The 25,073-nt window shown below is 40.2% G+C and overlaps 2 protein-coding genes across 2 annotated transcripts in view; both read left to right on the top strand.

Annotated features, from left to right (window-relative positions):
• Positions 1 to 140: 140 nt before the first annotated feature.
• On the top strand, positions 141 to 19,610 carry LOC141764171 (adhesion G protein-coupled receptor E3-like). The gene is made up of 17 exons (XM_074629166.1): positions 141 to 466; positions 8,196 to 8,270; positions 8,736 to 8,876; positions 8,960 to 9,091; positions 10,906 to 11,055; positions 11,375 to 11,412; positions 11,647 to 11,757; positions 11,858 to 12,011; positions 12,142 to 12,261; positions 12,343 to 12,542; positions 12,667 to 12,840; positions 13,563 to 13,754; positions 15,027 to 15,244; positions 15,376 to 15,534; positions 16,487 to 16,655; positions 16,835 to 16,936; positions 18,067 to 19,610. Exons 1-17 carry the CDS (start codon positions 436 to 438, stop codon positions 18,106 to 18,108), a joined length of 2,208 nt encoding a protein of 735 aa, XP_074485267.1. The 5' UTR covers positions 141 to 435; the 3' UTR covers positions 18,109 to 19,610.
• Positions 19,611 to 21,340: 1,730 nt separating this feature from the next.
• The window catches only part of LOC141764161 (long-chain fatty acid transport protein 1-like), an 8,087-nt gene continuing 4,354 nt past the window's right edge, over positions 21,341 to 25,073 (top strand). Inside the window, exons 1-6 of the mRNA XM_074629142.1 lie at positions 21,341 to 22,100; positions 22,177 to 22,354; positions 23,159 to 23,297; positions 23,450 to 23,705; positions 23,820 to 23,987; positions 24,783 to 24,852. Of these exons, the coding sequence (XP_074485243.1) occupies positions 22,185 to 22,354; positions 23,159 to 23,297; positions 23,450 to 23,705; positions 23,820 to 23,987; positions 24,783 to 24,852 (803 nt within the window). The 5' untranslated portion in view covers positions 21,341 to 22,100; positions 22,177 to 22,184. The remainder of the gene's footprint in view (positions 22,101 to 22,176; positions 22,355 to 23,158; positions 23,298 to 23,449; positions 23,706 to 23,819; positions 23,988 to 24,782; positions 24,853 to 25,073) is intronic.

Raw genomic sequence — 25,073 nt, 5'->3', positions numbered from 1 at the left:
CTTTATACTTTCATGTGTTAAACCTGCCACAGTTACCTCTGTACACTATTGGTGCTTGTCAGATGAAGCAACAGTAAACAAAAGCAGATGGGGTGTAATGGTGAAAGTTGAAGCTGCTGCAATTGAGTTTTTGTTTCCATGTAGTTAGACTCACCCATAAAAGAAAGCTGGCCAAGGTTCACTGTTATTTTCTCTGACATACAATCATCATCTACAGAAAGGATTTATCTTTTTTCAGTTTTTTTTTTACTCTCAAACTGGATTTTATGGACCTTGGACTAGAGAGAAGTCTGAAAAATACTCAAATATTTCTTGAACTTTGTGACAGGATCTAAACTTTTATTACAGGACATCAACCAGATCTACAAGATTTACAAGTAATTCATAGTTCTGATAAAGTCATCAGCTGTGTGGGGATATTGGTTTGCCTTTGACATGGGGTCTGGGAAGGAGCTACTTATTCTTGGTAAGCAAATCAATGAGAGCACAATGTGTGTGTGTGTGTGTGTGTGTGTGTGTGTGTGTGTGTGTGTGTGTGTGTGTGTGTGTGTGTGAATGTTGCAAAAAATGAAGAAACCAAAAGTACAGGGAGGTTTGGTGGAAATGTTCATCAGCTGATGTACTTCTACTTTTTTGTTTTAGTCAGACACACCGCTTCTTATTCATATATGACAGCTATGGAAACATGTAAATACATGTATTTCTTTATCCATATATAAGCTTCCATTTCTCAATTTCTCACCACTAATATGGCAACTATTACCAACGGTCACAACTTGTTTATTTGATAGTAGAATGGGTGACATTTTTAGAAACTTAATTCTAGGTCACATGGGCAACATCAGTAACGGTCACCCGGTCAGACAGTGAGCACTGTGCACAGCCCTCCAGCTGTGTTTGCTGCTGTGACGTATGGACGTAGGTCAGAGTGGCTGCTGTGTAGTAAGAACCGCAGTCACCGGACCGACGCTGCAGGGCGGCCCAGGTCAGTTAGAGCAGCTCCTCAGGCCGTCAGAGTAAAATAAACCCAGAGCCTGAATGAGTTGTGGCAGCGTGCAGAGGTCTGATGGCGCACAATGACTCACAACAGGAAGAAAATAAGCGTGTTTTAGTAAACCACAAACCTTGACAGGATAGAAATATTTGTGGTTTATGCATCTGTGTCAGGCAGATTTTTGAAGCTCACCACCATGGGACATATTTATAACATACCAGTAAAATTCAATATGACTACAGTGTGTAACTTTGTACCCATAACATTTTGTTTTACTCCATCTTTGTACTGATATCATTGAGTATACTATATGGTGACCATGTTATTATCAACACATACTATGTAGTAGGGGTGGGGGAAAAAAATTTATTCAACTATGTATTGCAATTTTTTAGAAGTATACAGAATTCAGAAGTATAAAACATTACATGTCCCTTATAAATTTAAAAGAAAAGAAAAAAACACTAATTTGTGAGGGATATGTCATTAGTCTTTGATTTATGGGTTGTTGGAATTTTTTTTTTATAAATAATGACTGATACAGTATATCTGACTTCAGGACATCTCTGACTTCATACATGCTGAAAATCAGAAATTTTCATTTTTTACTGTATTAATTTAGATATTTTAAGTAAAAGTCCCTAGAAGTGTATGATTCAACTTTTCCCATGGGCTAGTGTTACAAAAGTTAACAAAAATCGCAATAAATCTTAATATCAAATCGCAATACTTAAAAATCGCAATACATATCCAATCGGCACCCAAGTATCTAGATAGTATTGAATCGGGAGATAGGTGTGTCGTCCCAGCCCTACCATGTCGGACATACATATTACATCATATCATATCCAAAACATAATAGGGTGTACTGAACTACCATATAACACTATACTACTACAGGTAATATTATATATCCAACTGTGTAAGTATATCTGAAATCTGCTATGAAAATTATTAAGTAAAACAACAAAATACATTAAATATGTATGTCAATATAAAAAGTAATATTCTGTTTATATATTTATCCATTATATTTAATGATCATATCATAGTTTGGTTTCCTAACCAGAGCAAAACATGTTTCCATGACACACTGTTGCAACAAAAGCAGAGGTACTCAATATAACAAAACCTCTGATATTAACAATTACTTTTATATTAACAATGGTGTGAAAAGGAGTCACTTGTAGTGACAAACCCATCAAGAACTATCACCCAACTGCAGTGTCCCTCAGCTCTACAGAGCATTTCAGCTTCTTACAGCTGTAAGTGTTTTGCTTTTCTGGCCCACAATTTTATGGTTTTGGTTTTCATCACCTTGTTTCCTGTTGCAGCACGCTGCAAATATTTCAGTCACAAGTTGGCGGAGACCAAAATTAGAGCTAAAAGGAGAGAGATTATTGGACTTTATCAAGTTACCTGAAACAGGACTACAAATGAATGATGTTGCTCCATGTCTCCTGCATGCTAACAAACATGTTAGCCATAACAGCTTAATAAGGTGATAATATTTAAATGTTTACAACTTGCTGCACTGCACCCACGAGGTAAATGAATGCAGGTTTATAGTACTCCATAATATAATAATATATTTTGGATTCAAAGGACCAATATGTAATATATTTACTGTATTAAATCATAAAATGACCATGATATGTCATCAGAGATTAAGGAAACATGCTGAATTGAAATACTGGCTTCTCTGACAACAACGCTACAGCCAGCATGTTCTCCTCTGACATTTCCAATCCGGTCTGTTTTTGTTTTGGCCGGTGTGATCCCGTCTACTGCCCATTTCAACACCCCGTTGCCACATATGAAACAAATTGGCACGCAAACACAGCCCTCTACCGCCATGGAAGCACACTAACTGGATCAATAGAGATAACATAACATTAGATTCTACCCGACCTGAAAAGCCTCGGCACATCTCTCTGTGGTCCGTGTGCAGCTGGGTTATCAAGAAAGTGAGTATTTGAGGCACACAGCTGGAGAACCGAGACTACTGCTGGTTAGAGGCTAAAGCGGTTGTGTCCAGAAAGTAACCCTCAAATTACGAAAACTTGCACTGACTGCAATGATGTTTTGAATTTGGACTGCTGTTACCCATTTTAAACGCTAGCTGTCAGTGCTCCTTTAAAGAGTGTGAAATTGAAATGTCCTATAGGAGGCCCAGTTTGAAAATACAGGAGGGGCTGTCATAAAAAAAATAGTTGAGCATTTACTTGAACAATGTCATTCAAGTTTGAAAGATTTTGAGGCAACACAATCAGACAGATGTTTTTTATTCTGAGGAGCTATTCCATGATTTATGACCCTAAAAACAGAATTGTGTCCAATGATTTTTTTTTAGACTACAGACGAGCCAGAACAGCTGCTCATGATCTATGCCTAAATTCATATACTAAAGGATGTCGAACACAAACTAAAGTCCATCCATGGTTTGTTTTATTGGTAATCAATATAATCGCTATTGTAATTTGGTATGTTTAGTTTACTGAGCATCAAGGTATTGAACCAAAAACGTTTTATTATTTTTTTCAGCACTGCTAGCAGAAGCAAACTTTACAATAGTTTTGAAATAGGTGTTGAATTGTAAACATGTGACTAAACAGCTTTTATTAGTCAGCTTAACTTTTAGTTAAGTTAAATGAGGCCTCTGGGTTATAAGAAATTGCAGTTGCTCTCATATGCATGCGACATAACACACACACACAGATAGAGACGAACCCTGGCGTATGCAAAAAGGGTTGGTTGCGTTTATAACTTCCACTTTCTATCAGTACCAGAGGTAATGCAACAGGAAGAGAGACAGACTGACAAAAATGCAACATACAGCTTATGAATAAATGCGAGACAGAAGAGGCACACAGAGAGGACAGTTTATGTTACAGACTGCTTCTCATTCACCACTCTGCTTACTGGTGAATGAAAGTCAGCTGCGAGCTGAGCACAAAGTCACTCTTTGTATATTTGCAGGCTTTGTTTCTATCCACAGTTATTTAGTCATAAAGTTAGACTCAAGTCACACTGTTTCACACACTCGCTGTCAAACTCTGCCTGGATTTCCTTAAGTGGTGTTAGTGTGGGAGCTCCAGCTTCATCAGAGAACGACAGAGGGCTCATTGTGATCGAGGGAGGGAAACACAGGAGGGTTTGGAATATTCTTGTACTTACGCCATATGAGGGGGCGTCGCTTTCTACTTCACCGGTGAATCATGAGTCAAAAAATGTGACTGACATGTGTCTGTTGTGGTGTGTGGGTAATTTGACCAGTTGGAGGTGGAGTTTAACAGGAGGAAGAAAACAATCACTGAAATCATGCACATATATAATTCAAAAGGTGGCATACAGCAAACCAACACAAGCTCACCTGAAAACTGTCTAGTTAAACCCAACAATTATGAAAACACGTCACTGAAGGATGGCAGACGTAGTCAGCCTGATGTCACAGCAGCTACAATTGATTCCAATGGTGACCCATGTACCAACACGACCAAGGCTGCGGTCGAAAAGTCAAAAAATGATGTCCTAAAGTCTTTTTCTAACCACTTTTCCTTGACCTAGGTGGAAAACGTCATGGGGTCAAGGAAAGATGTGAAGGAGAATTCATAAGGACTTATAAAATACAACCGCGGCGTTGAGAGAATCCGACTGCACTTAAGTTACACTAGGCTCTGTAATTATGATGCAACGGCGGCGGTTGTTAGTGACGCAGGTCTGCTGTTGTGAAACTACAATGTTCTGAAGATGATCTACAAAAGGCGAAAGCTCGCCCCGTGCGTTGTTAAACAGGTCTTTCAGTGACAGGCTACTTCACCCGCAGTGTGTGAAAGAGAGACACCACAGCTCCTTCTGCTGCTGGAACACTTTATCAACATTTAATAAAGGGTTATCTGACCTAACGTGGACAACCGGTGAAAAATATCACTTCATTACTAAGGTTGGAATTGAAACAAAAAAAAGTAATATATGATAAATATTTAGTTAATTGTTCGAGTTATGGAGAAAGGGTAGGACCATGTATGGGCTGTGACAGTTACTTCATCCCACTCCTTTTAGTTCATGGAATATTTAATTATGTTGATTATTTGTTTATTGACAGATTTCTAAATCTTTACTGTTCATTTTATTTGTTATTCTTGTTTTGTTTTTTACTTAGGTATTTGTAACATGTTTGTTACAAGAGTTTACAGCCCAGTCTGCAGCACACCAACACTTTATATTATGCATAAGTTGATATAACTTTAGACTGGAATGATGGGGTGTGTGGGTTTGGACTCCTAAAGTAGCTACCACGAAGGGTTTACCTGTTTTGGGTGAAACTTATAATTCCCTACGACAGTATATATACATATATATATATATATATATATATATACATATATATATATATATATATATGTATATATAGGCCCTCTTCTCAGCAGGCATCTTGACATGTCATTGCAGGGTAAACGCAGGTTTAACTAATAATATTAATGGTCCTGTTCCATTTAGATGGGCCAGGGTCCTGGTATTGTGCATGCTGACTCACTGGAACGGCTGTGACATTAATAGAACGGGACCATAATTAATTTGATCAATTAGATCTGTGTTTACCCTGCAATTACATGTCAAAATGGCTGCTGTGAAAACGGCCTATTCTAGTTGACTAAATGCTCTATTTTAAATAACTGACCCCAGACAAATATTTGGAACGAAAAGGAATAACTATTACTGACTGCTTTTTGAAATGTACAAACAATATTTACCCTCTCAGTTGAAAGGTAAAAAAAAAATAACAACACAATTTTAGACTCCTTTAAAATAATAAATGGTAACCCTTAAAATGATATTAAACAAAATTACCTCTATGAAAATTAGCAGATCAATTAATTACCTGAAAGAAATACCAAAATATTACAATCCTCTCAGGCAAAATCCCTTTAAATAACCCTGTTAACCACAAAGTGAGCTCTTTAGCAAACTAGACTAAACCTCACAGTGGGCCCACACACCCTCACACACCTTCACACCTTCACACCCTCACACACCTTCACACCCTCACAAACCCACACTCCCTAACACACCCTCACACACCCTAACACTCCCTCACACCCTCACACACCCTAACACACCTTCACACCCTAACACTCCCTCACACCCTCACACACCCTAACACTCCCTCACACCCTCACACACCCTCACACACCCTAACACTCCCTCACACCCTCACACACCCTAACACACCTTCACACCCTAACACTCCCTCACACCCTCACACACCCTAACACACCTTCACACCCTAACACTCCCTCACACCCTCACACTCCCTAACACACCCTCACACACCCTAACACTCCCTCACACCCTCACACACCCTAACACTCCCTCACACCCTCACACTCCCTAACACACCTTCACACCCTAACACACGCACACACCCTCACACATAAGATAGAAGAGAAGTTGCAGGCCTGTGTGTTGCTCAGGTTATCCTCAACAGAGAAAAAAAAACAGAAAGTCAAACTCACAGTTCAGCGTCAGTCCTGGAGAAACAGTTTGTGGTGCTAAAGATCGAGCAAGACGGCAGAGGAGGTGAAATCCTCGTCAGAACAGACACCAACAGTCATTTCCGGTTAGCAATAGCGACCTTGTAGCATCTTAACGGGCCAACAGGTGTCTTCATCAGAGGACCCACACAGCTTTCCCGCTCACCGTGGGGTCAGTCTGACCTTGAATGCAGCGCCGGGTCTAAGCTCACACTCAACTCGTTCACTTATCCACTATTCACACAAGCTAACTTAAAGAAACTGCTGCTAGCTGAAGCTACCAGATAAACTGAATTAGCATCCTGTAGCTCAACAGTTAGCATCGTTACTCCCCCTAGCTTAGCGGCTCACGGTTACGCACACACAGACACTAACGGTCGGGCTAATTAACCAACATTAAAAAGAGACTGTGTGTTGGTGTCTTAGCATACTGCTACTATTTTTCCTCCATTTACTCGACCTAACTCTTTTTCCTGAACTCTTCGCTAGCGTCTCTCCCATGTGTTTCTCTTTCGCCCGCCCTCTTCCTGATCTACAACCAATCACCACAGGTGTCACTGACTGACACCTACAACAACCAATCAAACAAAAGAGCTGAAACTAAAGGCTTATTCAACTATTTACATCTTACCTTGTTTACAACTAAATTATCTTAATCTCTCATTTAACAATTTTCAGTTTCAGTTTAATTGCCTTATTAGGAACTAACTTGTCAACAATAAGCTAAGATAAGACAAGATATTACTTTATTAGTCCCACAGTGGGGAAATTTGCAGTGCACAGCAGCAAAGGGGATGTAGCAAAAAACAAGAAGCATCGGTAAAAAACAAAAAGCAAGATACAACACGGTGCAAAAAGCAAAACAAAAGTGAAACAAAATATGAACAATTAACATAACAATTAATTATAAATAAATAGGAACAATATAAACAAGGGGAACTATTCAAAATAGGAACAATATATACAGTATTGACTATTACCAGACTATTAACAATTGTACAAGTGGAAAAATTATATTGCACAGTGAGAATGAATATTTCACAGTATGGATTACACGAGTAGTAGTTATGATATTGCACAGTCAGTGTAGATGTGTAGATGTAGATGATCAGTAACATGTTCAGAATGACAACATGAAGATGTTTAGCAGATGTTCATTACCATGTTCATGTCAATATATCCATTAGTGTTGAGACCGCTCACTCAAAAAGTCAAGAGTTTGAGACATTTCACAGGAAAATTGAAAACTCTGAGGTATGTTTTGACATGTAAATTAATACCATCATTGCTGGAAATCGTGTAATAGCTCAGCAGCAAAATTGCATATAATTCTCAAATTTAAGTCTGGGGAAGTTTTGTCATATGTTATAATTCTATCAGGAGCAAAAATTAAAATGGGGCACCACTACTGTGGGTTACAATTTTTGCTCAACTGTTGCACCATCCCCAGTGTAGCATGCTTTTGGAGCCAACTCGGGGGGTTAATTGAGCTGTTCAAATGCCCTTTCTGGGAAGAATTATGCTTGGAGGTTTCCCATGAAGGCCTGACTGGCTGAGTAAAGTTTTGAAAAGGGCACAATGTGTCAATTGCTTCTTCCTTGTTACTGCAAGATTCTGCCCTAATTGTGAATTGAAACTAAATGACCTCTTTTTCTCTTTCCCCACAGGCTTATTGTGTATGCTGGGGAAATGTTTCCCTGATTGTGGCCTGGGCTACGAAGAAAAAGGCGGTGGATGCGTTGGTAATAATTTACCATGACCTCTCATTTTAACCATCCCTCTCCACTGTCTTGCTTCTGTCCACCAATGCTTTTATAGTGGCTTCTACTCAAGACAAGAGCTCACAGAAATAAGAGGTGTTCTCATTATGCAATACCTCTTACTGGAGTTGACCAATAAAAGTAGCCTTTTTTTTGGTGACTTTCCACTTCGTTTTTTCCATTTTAGGATATATCCAGAGTAGATTGCAATGAAAACAACAGTAGAAGAGGTTTAAATTCTTAGATCACCACGATTTCAAGCAACTAGCAAAAACAAATACAAGTGGACAGAGGAGCTAAAACAAAAAGAGCTAATAAGAAAGATTGCTTAAAATCAAGATGACAAGTTTATTTTTACTGACAAGAATGTTTTATTATGTATTGACCTGTGAGATTCATCACTATAATTGTATTCTCTTTTCTTTATGTATTTGTATCCAAATCCAGATGAGGATGAGTGCGCCAACGGACTATGTGGGAATAACACAACCTGCTTCAACACGAATGGCAGCTTCTACTGCCAGTGCCTGCCGGGCTACATACACACCAGAGGGCAGGTTAACTTCACTCTAGACGGACTTTGCAAAGGTGAGTGTGTGTCTCTGTGTGTGATCAGTGTCTCTCTCTCTTGTACAACTGGTCTTATGCAACTTGTCTTGCTTCTCTGTCAGATGTCAACGAGTGCCACGATGATGGCAATATCTGCGGTCACGCTGCCAATTGTACGAACCGGGTTGGGAGCTATGAGTGCACCTGCCACTTTGGGTACACCAACGCCACCAGTAGCCGTGGAAACTGCACAGGTGAATATAGTGTCTATTTATTTACACTTGTCTACAGTTGATTGGTGTGACAAGTACACAAAATAACACACGTATTGTTAGCAATAAACTAGAAGTGCGCTCAGAGACGCAGGTTTCATGTATGTCGTTCATGTAATCCTCCAAACGGACAAACCAACAAACAAACCAACAAACCAACAAACCAACAAACCAACAAACCAACAAACCAACAAACCAACAAACCAACAAACCAACAAACAAACCATCACCGGTGAAAACATAACCTCTTTCCTAGGCCTTCGGCCTTGGCAGAGGTAACAATGTAGATGAAAGCTGCACTGCACTGTCTCTGCCAACACTTGAAATTGTTAAATTAAAGTTAACCAAAGCATCTCTGCTGCTATTTGATTATCAGCTGATAGATATCCAGCGACACTGTCTCATGTGTCCTCTGCACTCCATTTTAGCGTGTTTTCCTGCCCTTGCCACTACGTGACAAGCAGCACGCTGTCATGGCCAAGTAGAGCGCCATTCTAAACCTGTCTAATACTCAGATGTCATGTCGTACGACTTAGCATACTGAGGCCTTAAAGCTGCAGTGGGTACGATTAGAGCAAATATGATTTAAAAAAGTAATTTTTAGAAAACGTTCAGTATATCCTGACAGTAGTGCATGAGACAGATAATCTAAAAGAAATCATGTGACTTTGTGTCCTCTGGTGTCCTCCGGTGCTCCTAATGACATCTGCAAGATTTCACAGACCGGAGGAAAACAACCAATCAGAGCCGAGCGGGAGCCTGCCGTCTCTGAGCAGCTGTCAATCATTCACAAACGCTGATCAAACGGTCAAACTAGGCAGTGCTGATCAAATATGAATCAATATTCTGTTACTGTAATGAGTGATTGTCAGCTGCCTCCGTTGAATGAACAGCCAATAGGAACGCTCTCTCTCTGAAATGACCTGTGATTGGTCAAAGTCTCCCGTCATAGATTTTTTAAAACCTGAAAACAGAGCCATGAGGAGGTGCAGAAGTCTAGTTATCTCTCAGAACACTTGAATTACAATATGCTGAAAGGTTAATATGGAATTTTTGCCCAATGATGCCAAAAATATTCTGCCTACTGCAGGTTTAATGATAAAAGATATAACATAGTAGACCAGTTAAGATTGTAGTAGCAAAACCCCTGGGAGTATTGGTGCATTTTACTGCAAATAATTTCCATTTTTAATTTGTAAGAGGAGGAGAATGTGTTATTTCGTTTTTATGAAAAGTTACTTTAAGCCAAACAGTCGAGAGATTGTAGTGATAATGAAATCTTTTGGGAGCTTCTCAGTGAAGAACAGAAGCAACTCCTCTGACAACACCCCTGGTAATTTTACAGGCACATAGAAACACATTCGAATAAAACTCTTATGAAAGATTCAGGAAACTCATAGCTTCCCTCTCCACCTATAGGGATCATTTCCAAAATCAAACACTGCCTGTCCTGGGCTGATCTCCCAAAGGTCAGACATGCTTTTGTTTCATCGTGACTCAGCCATCCCTGTACTCTGACCTAAACCACAAAGCCATCTCCTGCCTCCTGCTAGTACAAATTGCAGCTCTTGAGAACATCTCACGACACCGGTTGCCCGGAAAGTTCGGAACTGTCTAAGATCCTTTTGCAACAATGAAAGACTCACACGACCGTGCCCCTGGTTACATTGCAGAGATGTTTGTTCCATTTGCAATGCCTGCTATATTCAGATCTGTTTCCAGCTGGTCTCACTGAAACCATTGCCCTCGAGGAATGCCAGTGATAACTGATGTCTCCGTTCCCTCTCCTCACACAGACATAGATGAATGCGCCAAAGCTAAAGAAATAGGAAAAATAGAAGAACTCTGCGGAAAAGAAGGGACTTGTAAAAACAATGATGGGAGTTACTGGTGCAAGTGTCCCCAAGGATACACCAATTATGGCATCCCAAGGACCCCATGCTCAGGTGAGTGTATGCATGCACGATCCCTCTCCATCACCATTACCTACCTACTTACTTTTCTCCTCATATTAAGCCTCTACCTGTTCACACCCTCCTTGGATAAACTTCCCAACACAGATGTCGTTGTTGCGTACTTTCTGCGTTGACTCATCTGAGCTCAGATAACCTGCGGTTTATGTCTCACAGGATAATGGGGATGAGTTTCTGTTCAGTGCTGCTGCTCTGCTGTGTAGATTATATCACACTCCTCTGCTTTCAATGCATACTGTAGTGACAAATCAAACTGAGATGATAATCTGTTGTTTCGCTCCGTTCCATCTAGAGCTCAGCTGTGACAACTTCAATGGAGGCAGCGGGCTGGTAAGCTGCATTGTTAGATACAAAATTATTAGCACAATAAGTTCTTCTAAAGGGTTTATTTTCCCACTTGTCCCTGCAGCTCAAAGTGCAGGTCAGCACAAGAACATTTCAACCAATTTCCTCTATTTGCTTGACCTCCCTGCAGCCCTGTAGGGTTTAGTATACATGAACTCTAGAGGGCAAACTGAATAGTCTTATTATTCTCTCCCCCCCTTCTCTGTCTCTGTCTCTCAGATGCTCGGAGGCCTGGCAGACATTATGGCCTTGATGAGAAACAGCTGTTTGGCTCTGTCTAACCCAAGCGCTACTGGTGAATGGAAAACCGATGGAGAGGCGCTACTGAAGGTCAGAGCAGCAGATACAACGCAAACGCACACATTCTTACACCTACAAACACATACGGTATTCTCAATTCCCCCTCTCTTGTGTCCTGCAACCTGGATAGAAACTATTCACAGCGATAGAAGCCATCCTGTCCCCCGGTCACCTGGACAGCAGTGAAGATGTGAGCGGACTGCTTGGTACGGTTGAGAACGCCATTATGCTCATTGGCCCGCAGCTCAAACGCAACCGCACCAAGATAGAGAACACTGAGATAGGTAACAGTGACCACAAGCTCAGCCGTGATACGGCCTTTTCCAGGACGAGGATGCAGGCAAAGTTTAATAAATAATGGTGGGAAAGCTAATGTGAACTGTGTTATTTGAAATGAGTTATCTGCTCAAATAGACGCAGAGATTGCAGTGCAGAGGGGAATGACGCGACCCACTGGACCAATCCATCTGACCAATGAGAATGCTACACTCGACACTGACTGGACAACAGCAGCTGGGACGGGATCCTACCATGGTAAATTCTCTTCTGACAAAAAAGGTCATACTTTTTATGTTTATCAATGAATACTATCATATTTCTTGTTGTCTTTTGCAGGTTTTGCTCTGGCTGCGTTGTTGAGCTACAAGAACCTTGAGATATCTGTTAACCGGTCCTTTGACAAGCTCACAGGACATGAAAAGGATGGTGTGAAACCCTCCTTTCAGATCTCCTCTAAAGTTGTGTCCGTTGTGGTCTCTAACCCGTCCACTCAGAACCTGAGCTCCCCCGTCAACATCACCCTCAGACATCAACAGGTAGTCCCTCCTGTCCTCTCAGTGTTTTTGTCCCACTTCTTTTGATCATTATAGTCAAAACAGGAGTACTGGAATCTGAAGAAAGAAATATCGTCTGCTTTTGACATGATTGTATTGTTTATAGAACACAGCGAAGTCGGCTAAGGTGAGCTACATCTGTGCGTACTGGGATGAGACTGGGGCCTGGTCCACAGACGGTTGTTATAAACAGCCCTCCAACTCCAATGCCACACACACTGTGTGCACATGTGAACATCTGAGCAGCTTTGCTGTGCTCATGGCCCTCTACCCCATGGAGGTAAGAAGCAGACACACACACACACACACCATAAAAACCTATTGTCAAATTATGAAAAGTAACATTATGAATTAAAAAAAGTGGCTTGAAATGTAAAAAATTAAGTCCTATAACTCTTATTTATTAATTTTGATTGATTTATTACTTGTTTCTTTTATATATTTTCCACAATTTATTTGTCTGATTATTTATTTCATTATCGCTTATTTATTTATTCTATAACTTCTCATGCTGTTTTTGGCCGCAGCCAAAGCTCTGATAAATGATTTATCTACCTATGGCTACCAAATGGCAATATTAGCGGCTAGCTGGGGAACATAGTGGAGCATTTAGCAGCAAAAGAGACAGATATTTCCCTCTGGGGTTGGTGGAGACCAAAGAAGAGAGTAAATATTGGACTTAGTTCGTCAGGTGGCCTGAAACATGACTCCAAATGAATGATGATGTTGCTCCGTATCTGCTGGACGCGTAAATAGACAGCTGTTTGCTAACAAGTTTGCCATATCAACTTTATAAAGTGATAATATATCAATGCTGTGTTTATGCTATGTTTGTTTGCGCTGCTCCCAAGAGGCCAAAATATTAGTTATTGTTTTACCAAGTAAAGTATGAAGGACAATCTTTCCGTCTCTTCTTCACTCACCTGCTGTCAGTGTGAAAAAACACTCACACATTATGAAGTAAATGATGACCTCGTGACCTAATGTGTCTTTCTCTACTAGCCCAACTTTAGGCTCCAGGTGGTGACCTGGATAGGGCTGACCATCTCCCTGTTGTGCCTCGTACTGTGCATCCTGACATTCAAGTTCTGCCGCTCCATACAAGGCACCCACACCATCCACCTGCACATCTGCATCTGCCTCTTCATGGCTGACCTCATCTTTCTGGCTGGCATTTCACAAACTGAACCTGTGGTATGTTTGTGCAAGCAAATAATGACTTCAGTTGCACAGTTACACTGCAATAATGTCACTATTGACCGTGTCTTTATTAAGAAAGTCATTTGATTAAAATGTTACAGTGGGATTAACTGTTCCACTCATCTTCCTGTTTACATGCACCAAAGCAGAGCCCACATCAGAGCATTCCTGCAATATTAAACCTCAAGCCCGTCTTTCTGCCACGTTACAGTTGAATACCCCTGTGGTTATCTTGAGGCAAAAAAGGGGGAAAAACTGTGCTTTGAGACTTTTTCTCAGACAGTTCTCTTGAGAAGGCTGACAGTGGAGCGGAAAATCACAAAATAGGAAGTTTGTTTGTACGTACTAGTAGAGAGCACTTCTAAATGACCCAGAACTGTCTTAATCAGTGGCGGAAAATAACTGTATTTAAGTACAGCTTTTGGGAACTTGTACTCTCCATTTTATGCAACTTTACATTGTGCTCCACAACATTTCAGATGCACCTTTTTTACTCAACTACATTTATTTATGCCCGTGTCTGGGCAGCTGTCAATCACTGCTCGCAAAACAAAGAAAGTTTGGGACCTGGCCATGTGGAAAACTGTCGAGCCAAAACCAAGCACCGCCCACCGGCCCGAGCAAATTTATAATTTTACAGCTGAACAGTACACTACAAGATGTTTCTGAAAACATTTGAGGCAAGAAAGAAGCATTACAGTAACTGAATATTGATTCATATTTGATCAGCGCTGCCTAGTTTGACCGTTTGATCGGAGTTCACGAGCTTCGGGAGCAGTGATTGACAGCTGCTGTAGAAACTGCTCGGCTCTGATTGGTAGTTTTCCTTTGGGCACATTGAAGTCTAGCAAATGCCATTAGGAGCTCCAGGAGGAGGCAGAAGAACATGATTTTTTTTCACGTATTATCTGTCTCATGCAATACTGTCAGGATATAGTGACAGCTTTATAGAAATAACTTTTTATCACATTTGCTTAAAGTTACCAACTGCAGCTTTAATGATACACGCATTGAAAGGATTTGAGAACTTTTACTTTTGGTACAGAGTGGTATTCCTTCTTAAGGATCTAACTACTTCTTCCACTGCTGGTCTTGATTTAATTCATCTGACTGTAATCTAACTGAGTCATGATAGTCACAAAGAGCTTGGACATTTCTTATTCAAAGTATTGTCTTTATTAGATTAGTGCTGTAAGACAGTTCATTCCTCTGCTCCGTCCTCTCTGATCTCATCTTTCTTAATGTTCACATGTGACATTATTACAGGGCGGCTGCAGGTTCGTTGCAGGGTTGCTCCATTTCTTCTTCTTGGGAGTGTTTACCTGGATGCTGTTAGAAGGGGTGCAGCTGTACCGCATGGTGGTCCTGGTGTTCGACGCCAAAATCCGGCCCCTCTACTTATTCCTCACTGGTTATGGAACACCCCTGGTTATCGTCATTATATCTGCCATCATCAGACCAAGTGGCTACGGCACTGACCGTCAGTAAGTGTTACAGTATGTGTGTTTGCATTCTTCATGTGTGATGGCAATTACATCAGTGCATTATAGAGACCTGCTGTCATCTATCTCACGAAAACCCTGTAATGCACATGTGTTTCCTTCCTCTCAACTAGCTGCTGGCTGTCCCTGAAAGACGGCCTCATCTGGAGCTTCTTTGGCCCCGTGTGCTTCATCATCATCTTCAACGTCATCTTTTTCATCGTCATCATCTGGAAGCTCGCCCAGAAGTTCACCAGCCTCAACCCAGACCTCTCCAAATTGCACAAAATTAAGTCAGTCTGTGTGTGTGTCTGCTCCTGCTGTTGTAATGTGTGAACCAATGTGACCCTCACCTTTTCCACTGCACAAGTCAAGACGTATGTTGCCCAAATGGAGCAGATTTGGAAACTGAAAAATGCATGGATGGAAAGAACGTGAGAGTTTTGTGGGGGGAAAATGTAGCGAATGTTTTTATAGTACCAACTCTGCTCTCTGCTGACGTGCTACTGTGCGCCCCCCCCCACCCCACTCCAACTATGCATGCTCATATTTTATACTCCACTCGGTGCATTTGCAGACAACACTGTATAAACATGAGCAGCTGCAGACACATCTTAGCCTTGATGAAAAAATAATCCATCCTTGGATACACTGGTTCATCAATCAGTGATGTTCAATTTAGCCCAGGGGAATGGGAATGTGAATGTCTTGTGCTAAAGTCCAGGGAGGAAAAACTCTGAAAGCATTAGATTATAATCAAAAGGTTTCCATGGTTTTCTGGCAGTGGAAAATCATCCCATTCCTCATTTCAGATGGATTTTCTCAGATTCTGAGGGACTGAAATTAAAACCTGGTGTTTTAGATGGTTAAACTTTTATATGCTACGAATCTCCTCTTTATCTCGATGTGAGTTATATCGCCAGTCATTAATAGGAATAAGAGGCATACATCACCAAATACTACAAAGGGCCCGTGCAGAGTGCAGTACAGTACATTGCCGGAAACTGTTTTTCAAATAGTGTTTCTCTTTAAGGATTTTTCCTTTAATCTTTTATTCATCAGTTGCCTTTGGTTTCTCTTCTTCCACCATCTCTCAATAGACAGTGAACTGCAGGGGTTTTCCAGACTGCAACTGAGTCATCCGTGTGTTTGGGCTCATGTTAATCTTATCTTTCATTCTCTGACTGTTGCCTTTTCTCTGATCCCCCCCCCCCCCCCTCCCCATCCTCCTTTTGAACTCTGCAGAGCTTTCACGGTGACAGCTATCGCCCAGATGTGCATACTGGGTCTGATGTGGGTGTTTGGGGCCTTCCTGTTTCAAGAGGGCACCACAGTGGTAGCATACATCTTCACTATCCTCAACAGCCTGCAGGGAGCGCTGGTCTTCTTGATGCACTGCCTGCTGTCTAAACAGGTAGGATACACTAGCTGTATGTGTGTGTGTAACTGGGTCTGTATACATAAGGGTCAGAGGTTAACACAATAAATGAAACTATAAAAATTCAGCTATAAGTGAAAGTGTAACAACAAAGATGTCAGTGGTTTTGAGCAGTGCATTTGTGAATTTCCCTGATGTTCTGCTGCCCTCTGCAGGTGAGAGAGGAGTACGCCCATTTCCTCTCCTGTATCTGCAGACCACAGAAGAAGAGATACTCCGTCTCCAGCAGTACCAATCCCTCCAGTAGTCAGACACAAGTAAGTGACTTCACTCACTATCGATCTCCCTAAGTCACAAACACATGTACTCAACTTCTGTACAATTTTGAGGTATCATTCTTTGAGTATTTGCTTTTTATACAACCTAATACTTACATTGAATACATTTCAAGTGTAAGTGTAAGTACTCTTTAATTTAACTTTTTATTTCACTACATTTATCTGACATTTACAGCAATGAGTTACTTTGCAGATTCAAATGTTATATACATATCTTTTAAAATATAATGCATTGTTAAAGATTAAGCATTAGCTCCACCTTGATCAACTATATGAAAAAAAAGATTTACATGGTAATGCATCAAAGATTTTATTTAAGTTATATAATATACAATTAGGGCTGTCAATCGATTAAAATATTTAATCGTGATTAATCGCTAATTAATTGCACATCTGTTCAAAATCTACCTTAAAGGGAGATTTGTCAAGTATTTAATACTCTTATCGAGATGGGAATGGGCAAATATATTTGCTTTATGCAAATGTATGTATATATTTATTATTGGAAATCAATGAACAACACAAAACCATAAGAAACCCTCACAGGTACTGCATTAAGCAGAAATAATATGCTCAAATCATAACATGGCAAACTGCAGCCCAACAGGCAACAACAGCTGTCAGTGTGTCAGTGTACTGACTTGACTATGACTTGTCCCAAAACTGCAGGTGATTATCATAAAGTGGGCATGTCTGTAAAGAGGAGACTCGTGGGTACCCATAGAACCCATTTTCATTCACATATCTTGAGGTCAGAGGTTAAGGGACCACTTTGAAACTGGCCATGCCAGTTTTTGCGTTAAAGAAATTAGTGGCGTTAAAACTAATTTGCATTAATGTGTTATTATCGCATTAACTTAGACAGCCCTATATACTATATAACAATATAGCAATATAGCACTTATTTTGCATGATGCATTCGTTTACTTTTAATACTTTAAGTACATTTTGTTGGTAGTATTTATGAAGTTTGTTATGGAGTATTTTTACATTGTGGTATTGCTACTTTTACTTTGATGAAATCATACTTCTTCCATTGCAGCAAACACATTACATACAGTATGTTGTCTGACACTGTTTCTGAACTTGTGCTGTTTGTGTTCGTTTAGGGTTATCGGAGCGGGCAGCACACCGTAGAATCCCAAATATGAAGCGCTCTATCTTATATTGAACCCCAAAGACAGACTATCACATCTTTAACCTATCTGGGCTAAGTTAGCCCTGATTTGAAAGGTTTGGATGACAAATAATAATTCAGTCATTATCTACTCACCTTGATTTCAACTGAAACTCTATTTCAGTTTCGTTGTACACCAACTGTTTAACGGTACAACTAACCAGGGCACCCCAAGAGGTCTCAAGATAAATCTGAAGGGTCATGAGATGTTTAACAAGAAAGAAAATGGGACCAAATTGTTTTATAACCAAAAATTTCCACCAATAGCATCATCTGTTGCATTATGGGTCAGAAATTCTTCCATTTCCCTCTTAATTTTGCTTATTTTCCTCATTGATAATGTAAATGGTGGATCAAGTTGTATTGGTGATGACTGAATTTTTGTTTTAGTGTCATTGTTGTCACAGCAGGCAAGAAGTAGCTAACTTCTAAACGTGTTTATTCAGGAACGCTTTAAGTGAAAGTGAAGATATTTCACTCGGTTCATCCTTAACATATCACAATCATAATATAAGCTGTATTGCCTTTGGAGGGATTGAAAGTGATACATACCTACTGTAGACATAGAGTATTTATTTTCAAGTGCAGACTATAAAGTCTACATTCTGTAGGCTACAAGAAAATATGAGTGATGCTCTTTATGCTTAAAGTATGAGCAAACAGTTTGCGCTGTATTTTATATCAATGTTTTATGTAAAAATAAGGGTGGGTGTGCTTTTTGTTCATGGGTTCTTCACAGAAAATATTTGTTTCCATGTACAATATTAAACAGTACTGTATGTTATAATGGCAAAGATGATGGTGCAAATGTCCCATGAAGTGCCTCTGATGTTCCCTTCATGTTCCTGCAGATTGTTTTGTCTGTTGTTTCTTGATTTTAAACAAAATAAGTGATTTTTTTCAATCACTTGTGGCTATTTTGAAATAATCTTTTTTTTTATTTGCAATTAAGCTGTGCCTTTTGTCACCGGTGTATGTGAAGATATCATTTCTCTTTTTAATTATCAAACAAGAAAACAAATCCAGCCCAAAATAGTTGCTCTGGAAATTTACGAAGAACAGACCCACCCTTCTGATAAGCCTGCAGCTTCCTGCAATCAAACTGTGTTTATGGAATAACATTCCTTTTTGTTGTCATGTTTTCTTATTATAGCTGTTAGCCTCCACACATTGTTAGTGACTGTAAGGTATCACATCCCTGAAAGGAGAACTTCAGCTGTTTTGATCAGGTCTAATGGGAGATTTACAGACCTGAGTTTGTTTATGTTATTGCACTTTTCTGTTGTAAAAAATGATAATGCAGCACATCTTCACTCACGTGGTGCATGTGATAATCAAGAAGACTTGAGAACCAGCCTCACTTACAGAACCTGAACAGTTTACTTGTTGTAATAAAGCTATCAATTATATATTTTTACATTTTCTATTTAATAAAAATTGATCAGACACATTGATCTGCAGAGAGAGAGAGAGAGAGAGAGAGATAATCCACATACCAGCCTTTTGTTTATATTGAAATTGCTTCTCTCTTTCTCACATATGAACCCGATTAAGATGTATCGGCCAAAACAACTAAACTTTTTAGGTTCCTACGTGTGGCTGCACTTTTTTGTGACCATCGATACCTTTTATTCATGCATTGCAAAATGTATTTTTATGTGAAAAAGCTATTATGCAGCATTTTGTGAATGTAAGAATCTTATTTTTAGAATATAGGTTATTATAGATGTTCTAGTTTGAAGGTATATGAACTTATTTTTCTACTCTGTTTTGTTGTATGTTGTTTGGTACTGTTTTTCTTTAAAGAATATGCACCACACGTTTTAATAAAGCTTCTACTTCATCTGAAAAATCTGTAAAGTCTGTTGTTTATTAGAAAGATAGATAGATAGATAGATAGATAGATAGATAGATAGATAGATAGATAGATAGATAGATTCCAATATAGTATACATATGAAAATTAGTCAGCATGAATCACACTGAGTCTACCTTCAGAATAAAAGCCTACAATTTTCCAACAGGTTCCTCAGTTGTGAAATTGCTTAAAGGTTGCAAGGAAGAACTCGCCCACTTACTGCGCATCAACGACCGTACATCAAGAAGTGATGAATGACCAAGAACTGCTCATAAAACCTCACTGACATGATGATTATAAAAATTACAATCCCTTCAATATATCTGTGGTGGATAATAACAAAGTAGCTTAGGCCAGTGGTTTTCAAAGTGGGGTCTGGGGACCCACAGGGGTCGTAGAGGGGGTCCCCAGGAAAAAGGGAAATTATTTATTTTCATTATAATTCCATCGATAAGTGCACAATGACGAATATAAGATTATTTTAGTTATGGGTTTCATAGACTTTCTGTAATAAAACATCTAAAAGCAAAGATACTATCGGATAGGGGACCCTGTGACCAAATCTTATCAAATGGGGGTCCATGGTCTATATTTGTGTTCGTTTAGGGGTCCTTGATGTGAAAACGTTTGGGAACCACTGGCCTAGGCTAATTGAGATATGTAACTTTTGCTTAAGTAACATTTAGCCTTCGATAAATGTATCACAAGCCATAAAGTTGGCAAACCGACTCAGTAATGTCCATTTCACAGTAAAGTCCCTTGGAAGTTTGCTAACATTAGCTAACATTAGCTACTAGTCATACCAGACCAAATCAGGCTAGCAGCAAAATGCTCTAATCTAATGTCAAATTTGAGGTATTTCTACTTTTTGTAGGCTATTTACATTTTAGTGTCAATAAGTTACGCTACGTTACACTTTAACAGTTCAAGGGGAAATATTGTAGGCCTGTGTATGTAATTAGGCTAATTTACAAACCAAACATGTAGCGGCTACATGCTATATTGTAGCCTATAGCTAGCTCATAAAATAAGATGAACTGCTAACATTTTGCAAACAAACTGCTCTAAAATTCAGCGTGTATGCTACTATTCAATGATATATATATCTGACGTCATTTTGCCGTGCTTTAACTTTTGGTACACTTTGCTGACAATAGGCCTACTTCTTTACAATGCAAACAAAGAAGCTTATTCAAGTGTGCTATTAGTATACTTCGTTTAAACTTAAAATAAGAGAGTATGCTTTCAATTTACTTTTTATTTACTTATCAGAGACATACTTAACAAAAGTATACATGAGTATACTTGGCTCATACTGACAAGTATACAGAAAAGTCTATGTATACTGACAAGTATACAGAAAAGTCTAAGTATACTTGGCTCATACTGACAAGTATACAGAAAAGTCTAAGTATACTTGGCTCATACTGACCAGTATACAGAAAAGTCTAAGTATACTTGGCTCATACTGACAAGTATACAGAAAAGTCTAAGTATACTTGGCTCGACCAGTATACAGAAAAGTCTAAGTATACTTGGCTTATAGGCCTACTTGTACTTAATCTTTTGATCGAGATATACTCAAGAAAAGTATAATGACGTATTCTTGCCTCATAGGCCTACAGAAAGGTATACTTGGCTCGTAGCTGTGCTTACTTTTTGATAGAGTAGCCTATTAAAGTGTTGTAGCCTACTTTCACTATAGTTTCACTTCAGTAAATTAATTCTCCACCGTCATTTATGATATGTAGCATTCTGAATGTTACTCATGAAACAAACAATTATTTTTTTTCCCCAAGAAGTCAGACGTTTCCAATTTAATCTGACTACGTGACATGTTGTTCCCCCGGGGGGATGAATCACACCGCAGGGAGCAGAGCTGCAGTGACGTAGAGTTTATATGAGTTGTAACCTGCTCTGCTCTCAGCTTCAGTATGTGCTGCCTCTCATCACGTCTTGTACTTCTGACTTCTGACAGCTCGTCTATACTGCAGGGGCTCGACTAAAAAGTTTACTGATACATCTTTGGACTTGTGGAGGAGCGCTTTGCTGCTGTTTACTCCTTTTTTTTATTTCTTGGTGGAGCAGGATTTAAAAATTCTCGGACAGGTAAGCCTCCTCTCACATAAATCTATGCATATTGTGATTGTTTTTGTGCATGAAGTCACTGTTTGTATGCCCACAGGTAGTGCTATGCATCTGCTGTGTGGTGTCACAGCGTGCCTCAGTATGTTTGGGGCTGTCAGACTGCTCTCCCTCCCCTGGCTCTGCAGCCTGTTGGCAGGGCTGGGGCTCTGCGTGGTCTGGAGGGGTTCCTGGAAGTTCATACATGTCGCTCTACGCACCATCAAAAGAGACCTCATGTAAGGAGTATGGGTGAATGTGCATGTATTGTCATATTAAACGCTTGTTCATGTTTCACACTTAGGGTGACCAGATCCCAACAAACCAAATGTGGGACAAAGAGTATGTTTGTGTGGGACATGTTACCAATGCTGAGAGGTAGTCTACAATTTTGATATAATGTCTATCTATCATTTCTATCCTGCCCCTTATCTTGTAACTTCTCTATGCTTTGCCTGAATGCATCCATAGATCGGCACATCTCTTTTTGAGCCACACGTTTCTTGTGGGACTCACATGTACTGTGTCGCTTGGCAAATTTCGCAAAAAACTCGGAGAATCGCCTTCCATCGGCTTCATCCACCCGCTTATAAGTAGTTTCCCAGTCTTTGTTGTAGCTGCATTTCTTTTTGTTTGTGGTAGTTTACAGCATATTCTGTTGGGCCACAATTTTCTCCATTGGGCAAAGCATAGCAAAGACAGGTGACAGGTTAACTTGCACTTGACCCACGTGTGCACAGTTTGATTGACGGCAAACACAGTGCGGTGATGACGGCCTTTCCTGCTTTCTTCACAGCCCATTGGATAAAAGCCAGATTTTAGAAAAGCGTCTGTCCTGCAGTGGTAGACTGTAGTGGACCTTTGAAAACTAGAGCAAATGAAAATGTGGGACATCATCTCAATATGTGGGACGTGGGACAAGGGATAAAAATGCTGTGCAGTCGATCATAAAGTGGGACACCTGGTCACCCTATCCAACGCTGCCTACTCCATTCCTATTTCTAACTTTCTTTCATTCCTCCCTTTTCTACTCTGTTTAAAAGGTGTCTGGTTGTTATCCTGCGAGTGAGGTTTTCCATGAACCGTAATCTGCGAAATAGAAGCACCATCCCTGCCCTGTTTGCCCAGATGGTGACACTGCACCCAGACAAACCTGCTTTGATCTATGAGGCTACGGGAGAGGTGAGGACTCATTGAGGATTTCAAATAAATGCAGCTTCAACAGCGTCAGCATCTTCACTGAGATGGATATATTTAACAGAATAAAAAAAGCCCCTTATATCAGTCATATTGTTGTCAAAACTTGTTGCATTTCCATATTTATTTGATTCCAGGTTTGGAGTTTCAGGGAGCTGCAAGAGCGGTGCCATGCTGTTGCTCACTGGGCACTGGCGCAGGGATGGGCTGAGGGAGATGTGGTGGCCTTGTACATGGAAAGCCAGCCTTTAGTGGTGGCTTTGTGGTTGGGTCTGGCCATGGTCGGCGTAGAGGCTGCACTCATAAACCACAACCTTCGACAGCACTCGCTACTGCACTGCGTCGGCGTGTCTGGCGCCCGGGCAATGGTGTTCGGGACAGAAATGAGAGAAGGTAGGAACATGTCGATACAGTTAGGAAGCTGGAGATAATGACTGATAGATATTCTGGGTATGCAGATAGCAGTTTGCAGTCGCGTTTGTAACACGACTTTTGCTTGTGTCCCAGCGGTGTCAGAGGTCAGTGGCTCTCTGCAGCCCCACATGGTTTTGTTCAGCAGCGGTGAGCAGGATGATGAAGAGGAGCTCCTCAGCCTCCAGATCCAGAGCTTGGATGCCCTGCTGGACAGTTCACCCAAACACCCACCACGCTACGCACTCAGGAAGGACTTCAATGGTGAACAAAATGTTAAAATCTCCTCAGCTTGTGTTAACCACAGACCCTATTTCAGGCATCTAACTAAAAACCCATTCAAAAAACCCATTGACTTCCAGACGAGGGAACCAGAAGTGCTAAAATGTTAACTCATTTACGGGTTTTAGGACTCATTCCTGTAACACTCTGTGACTGTGTTGCCATATCATGTCCTTATGTTGCATGATATCAAAGTTTTGATTGCAACACCTTCTTTTCCCCAGCAAGTCTTTGCCTGCCAGAGTGAACCGCTCGCTACCAGGTTTCACTCTCTTCTCGTCGTCTTTAATCCACTCAATGCTTATAAGCACACACACGCGACTGTCAAACAAATCATCAACTCACTTCAAAGAAATACTGAATATCACACTACATTTAAATACATTTTAAAGATAGTTTTCTTTTTTGGTTTAATACATTAAAATTTCTCTCCAAACGTCACTTTCGAGTTGTTAGTTGATATATCTGTGCTATCTGATCTATCTTTTCTCTTATTGATTTGCTTATCTGTATCATTTTCACCGTTGTCATCACACGACATTCCTCAGTTAATACTCTTCAAGTCTTCGCCTGCACAGCCCGTCAGACATACAGAGGATATGGAAGGAGGGACAGAAACATGTTAAGGAATGATGGGGTGCATACCACACATGGGAAACACTGGCAAATAAACAAAAGACATTTCATGAAGGTGAAAAAAGAATGTGAAAATCCAGCTCCTGACAACTCACTTTTCTCTTCCTGTCTTCTCCTCTCTCTCTTTCTCTCTCCATGCAGACAGACTTTTCTACATCTACACATCTGGTACAACAGGAATGCCGAAGGCGGCTGTGGTGGTGCACAGTCGGTGAGTTATGTGTGATATCATCTGATGCACCGTTAAAGTTTATGGAGAGAACTAAAATAAAAACAAACAAACTTGAAAACACATTTTTAACACTTGCAGTAGCAAGTTTTAGGAAACGCTGCAGGACAATTGCATCAACTCTGATGATTTGCCTACACACATCTGACTATTTTTTACAACCATGTATCTCATTTGTCTAGTTAGTAATTTACACTCTTTCA

The sequence above is a fragment of the Sebastes fasciatus genome, chromosome 3 (genome assembly GCF_043250625.1).
Source record: "Sebastes fasciatus isolate fSebFas1 chromosome 3, fSebFas1.pri, whole genome shotgun sequence".
In the NCBI taxonomy this organism is placed as follows: domain Eukaryota; kingdom Metazoa; phylum Chordata; class Actinopteri; order Perciformes; family Sebastidae; genus Sebastes; species Sebastes fasciatus.
This window is presented reverse-complemented; position numbering and strand designations above follow the sequence as displayed.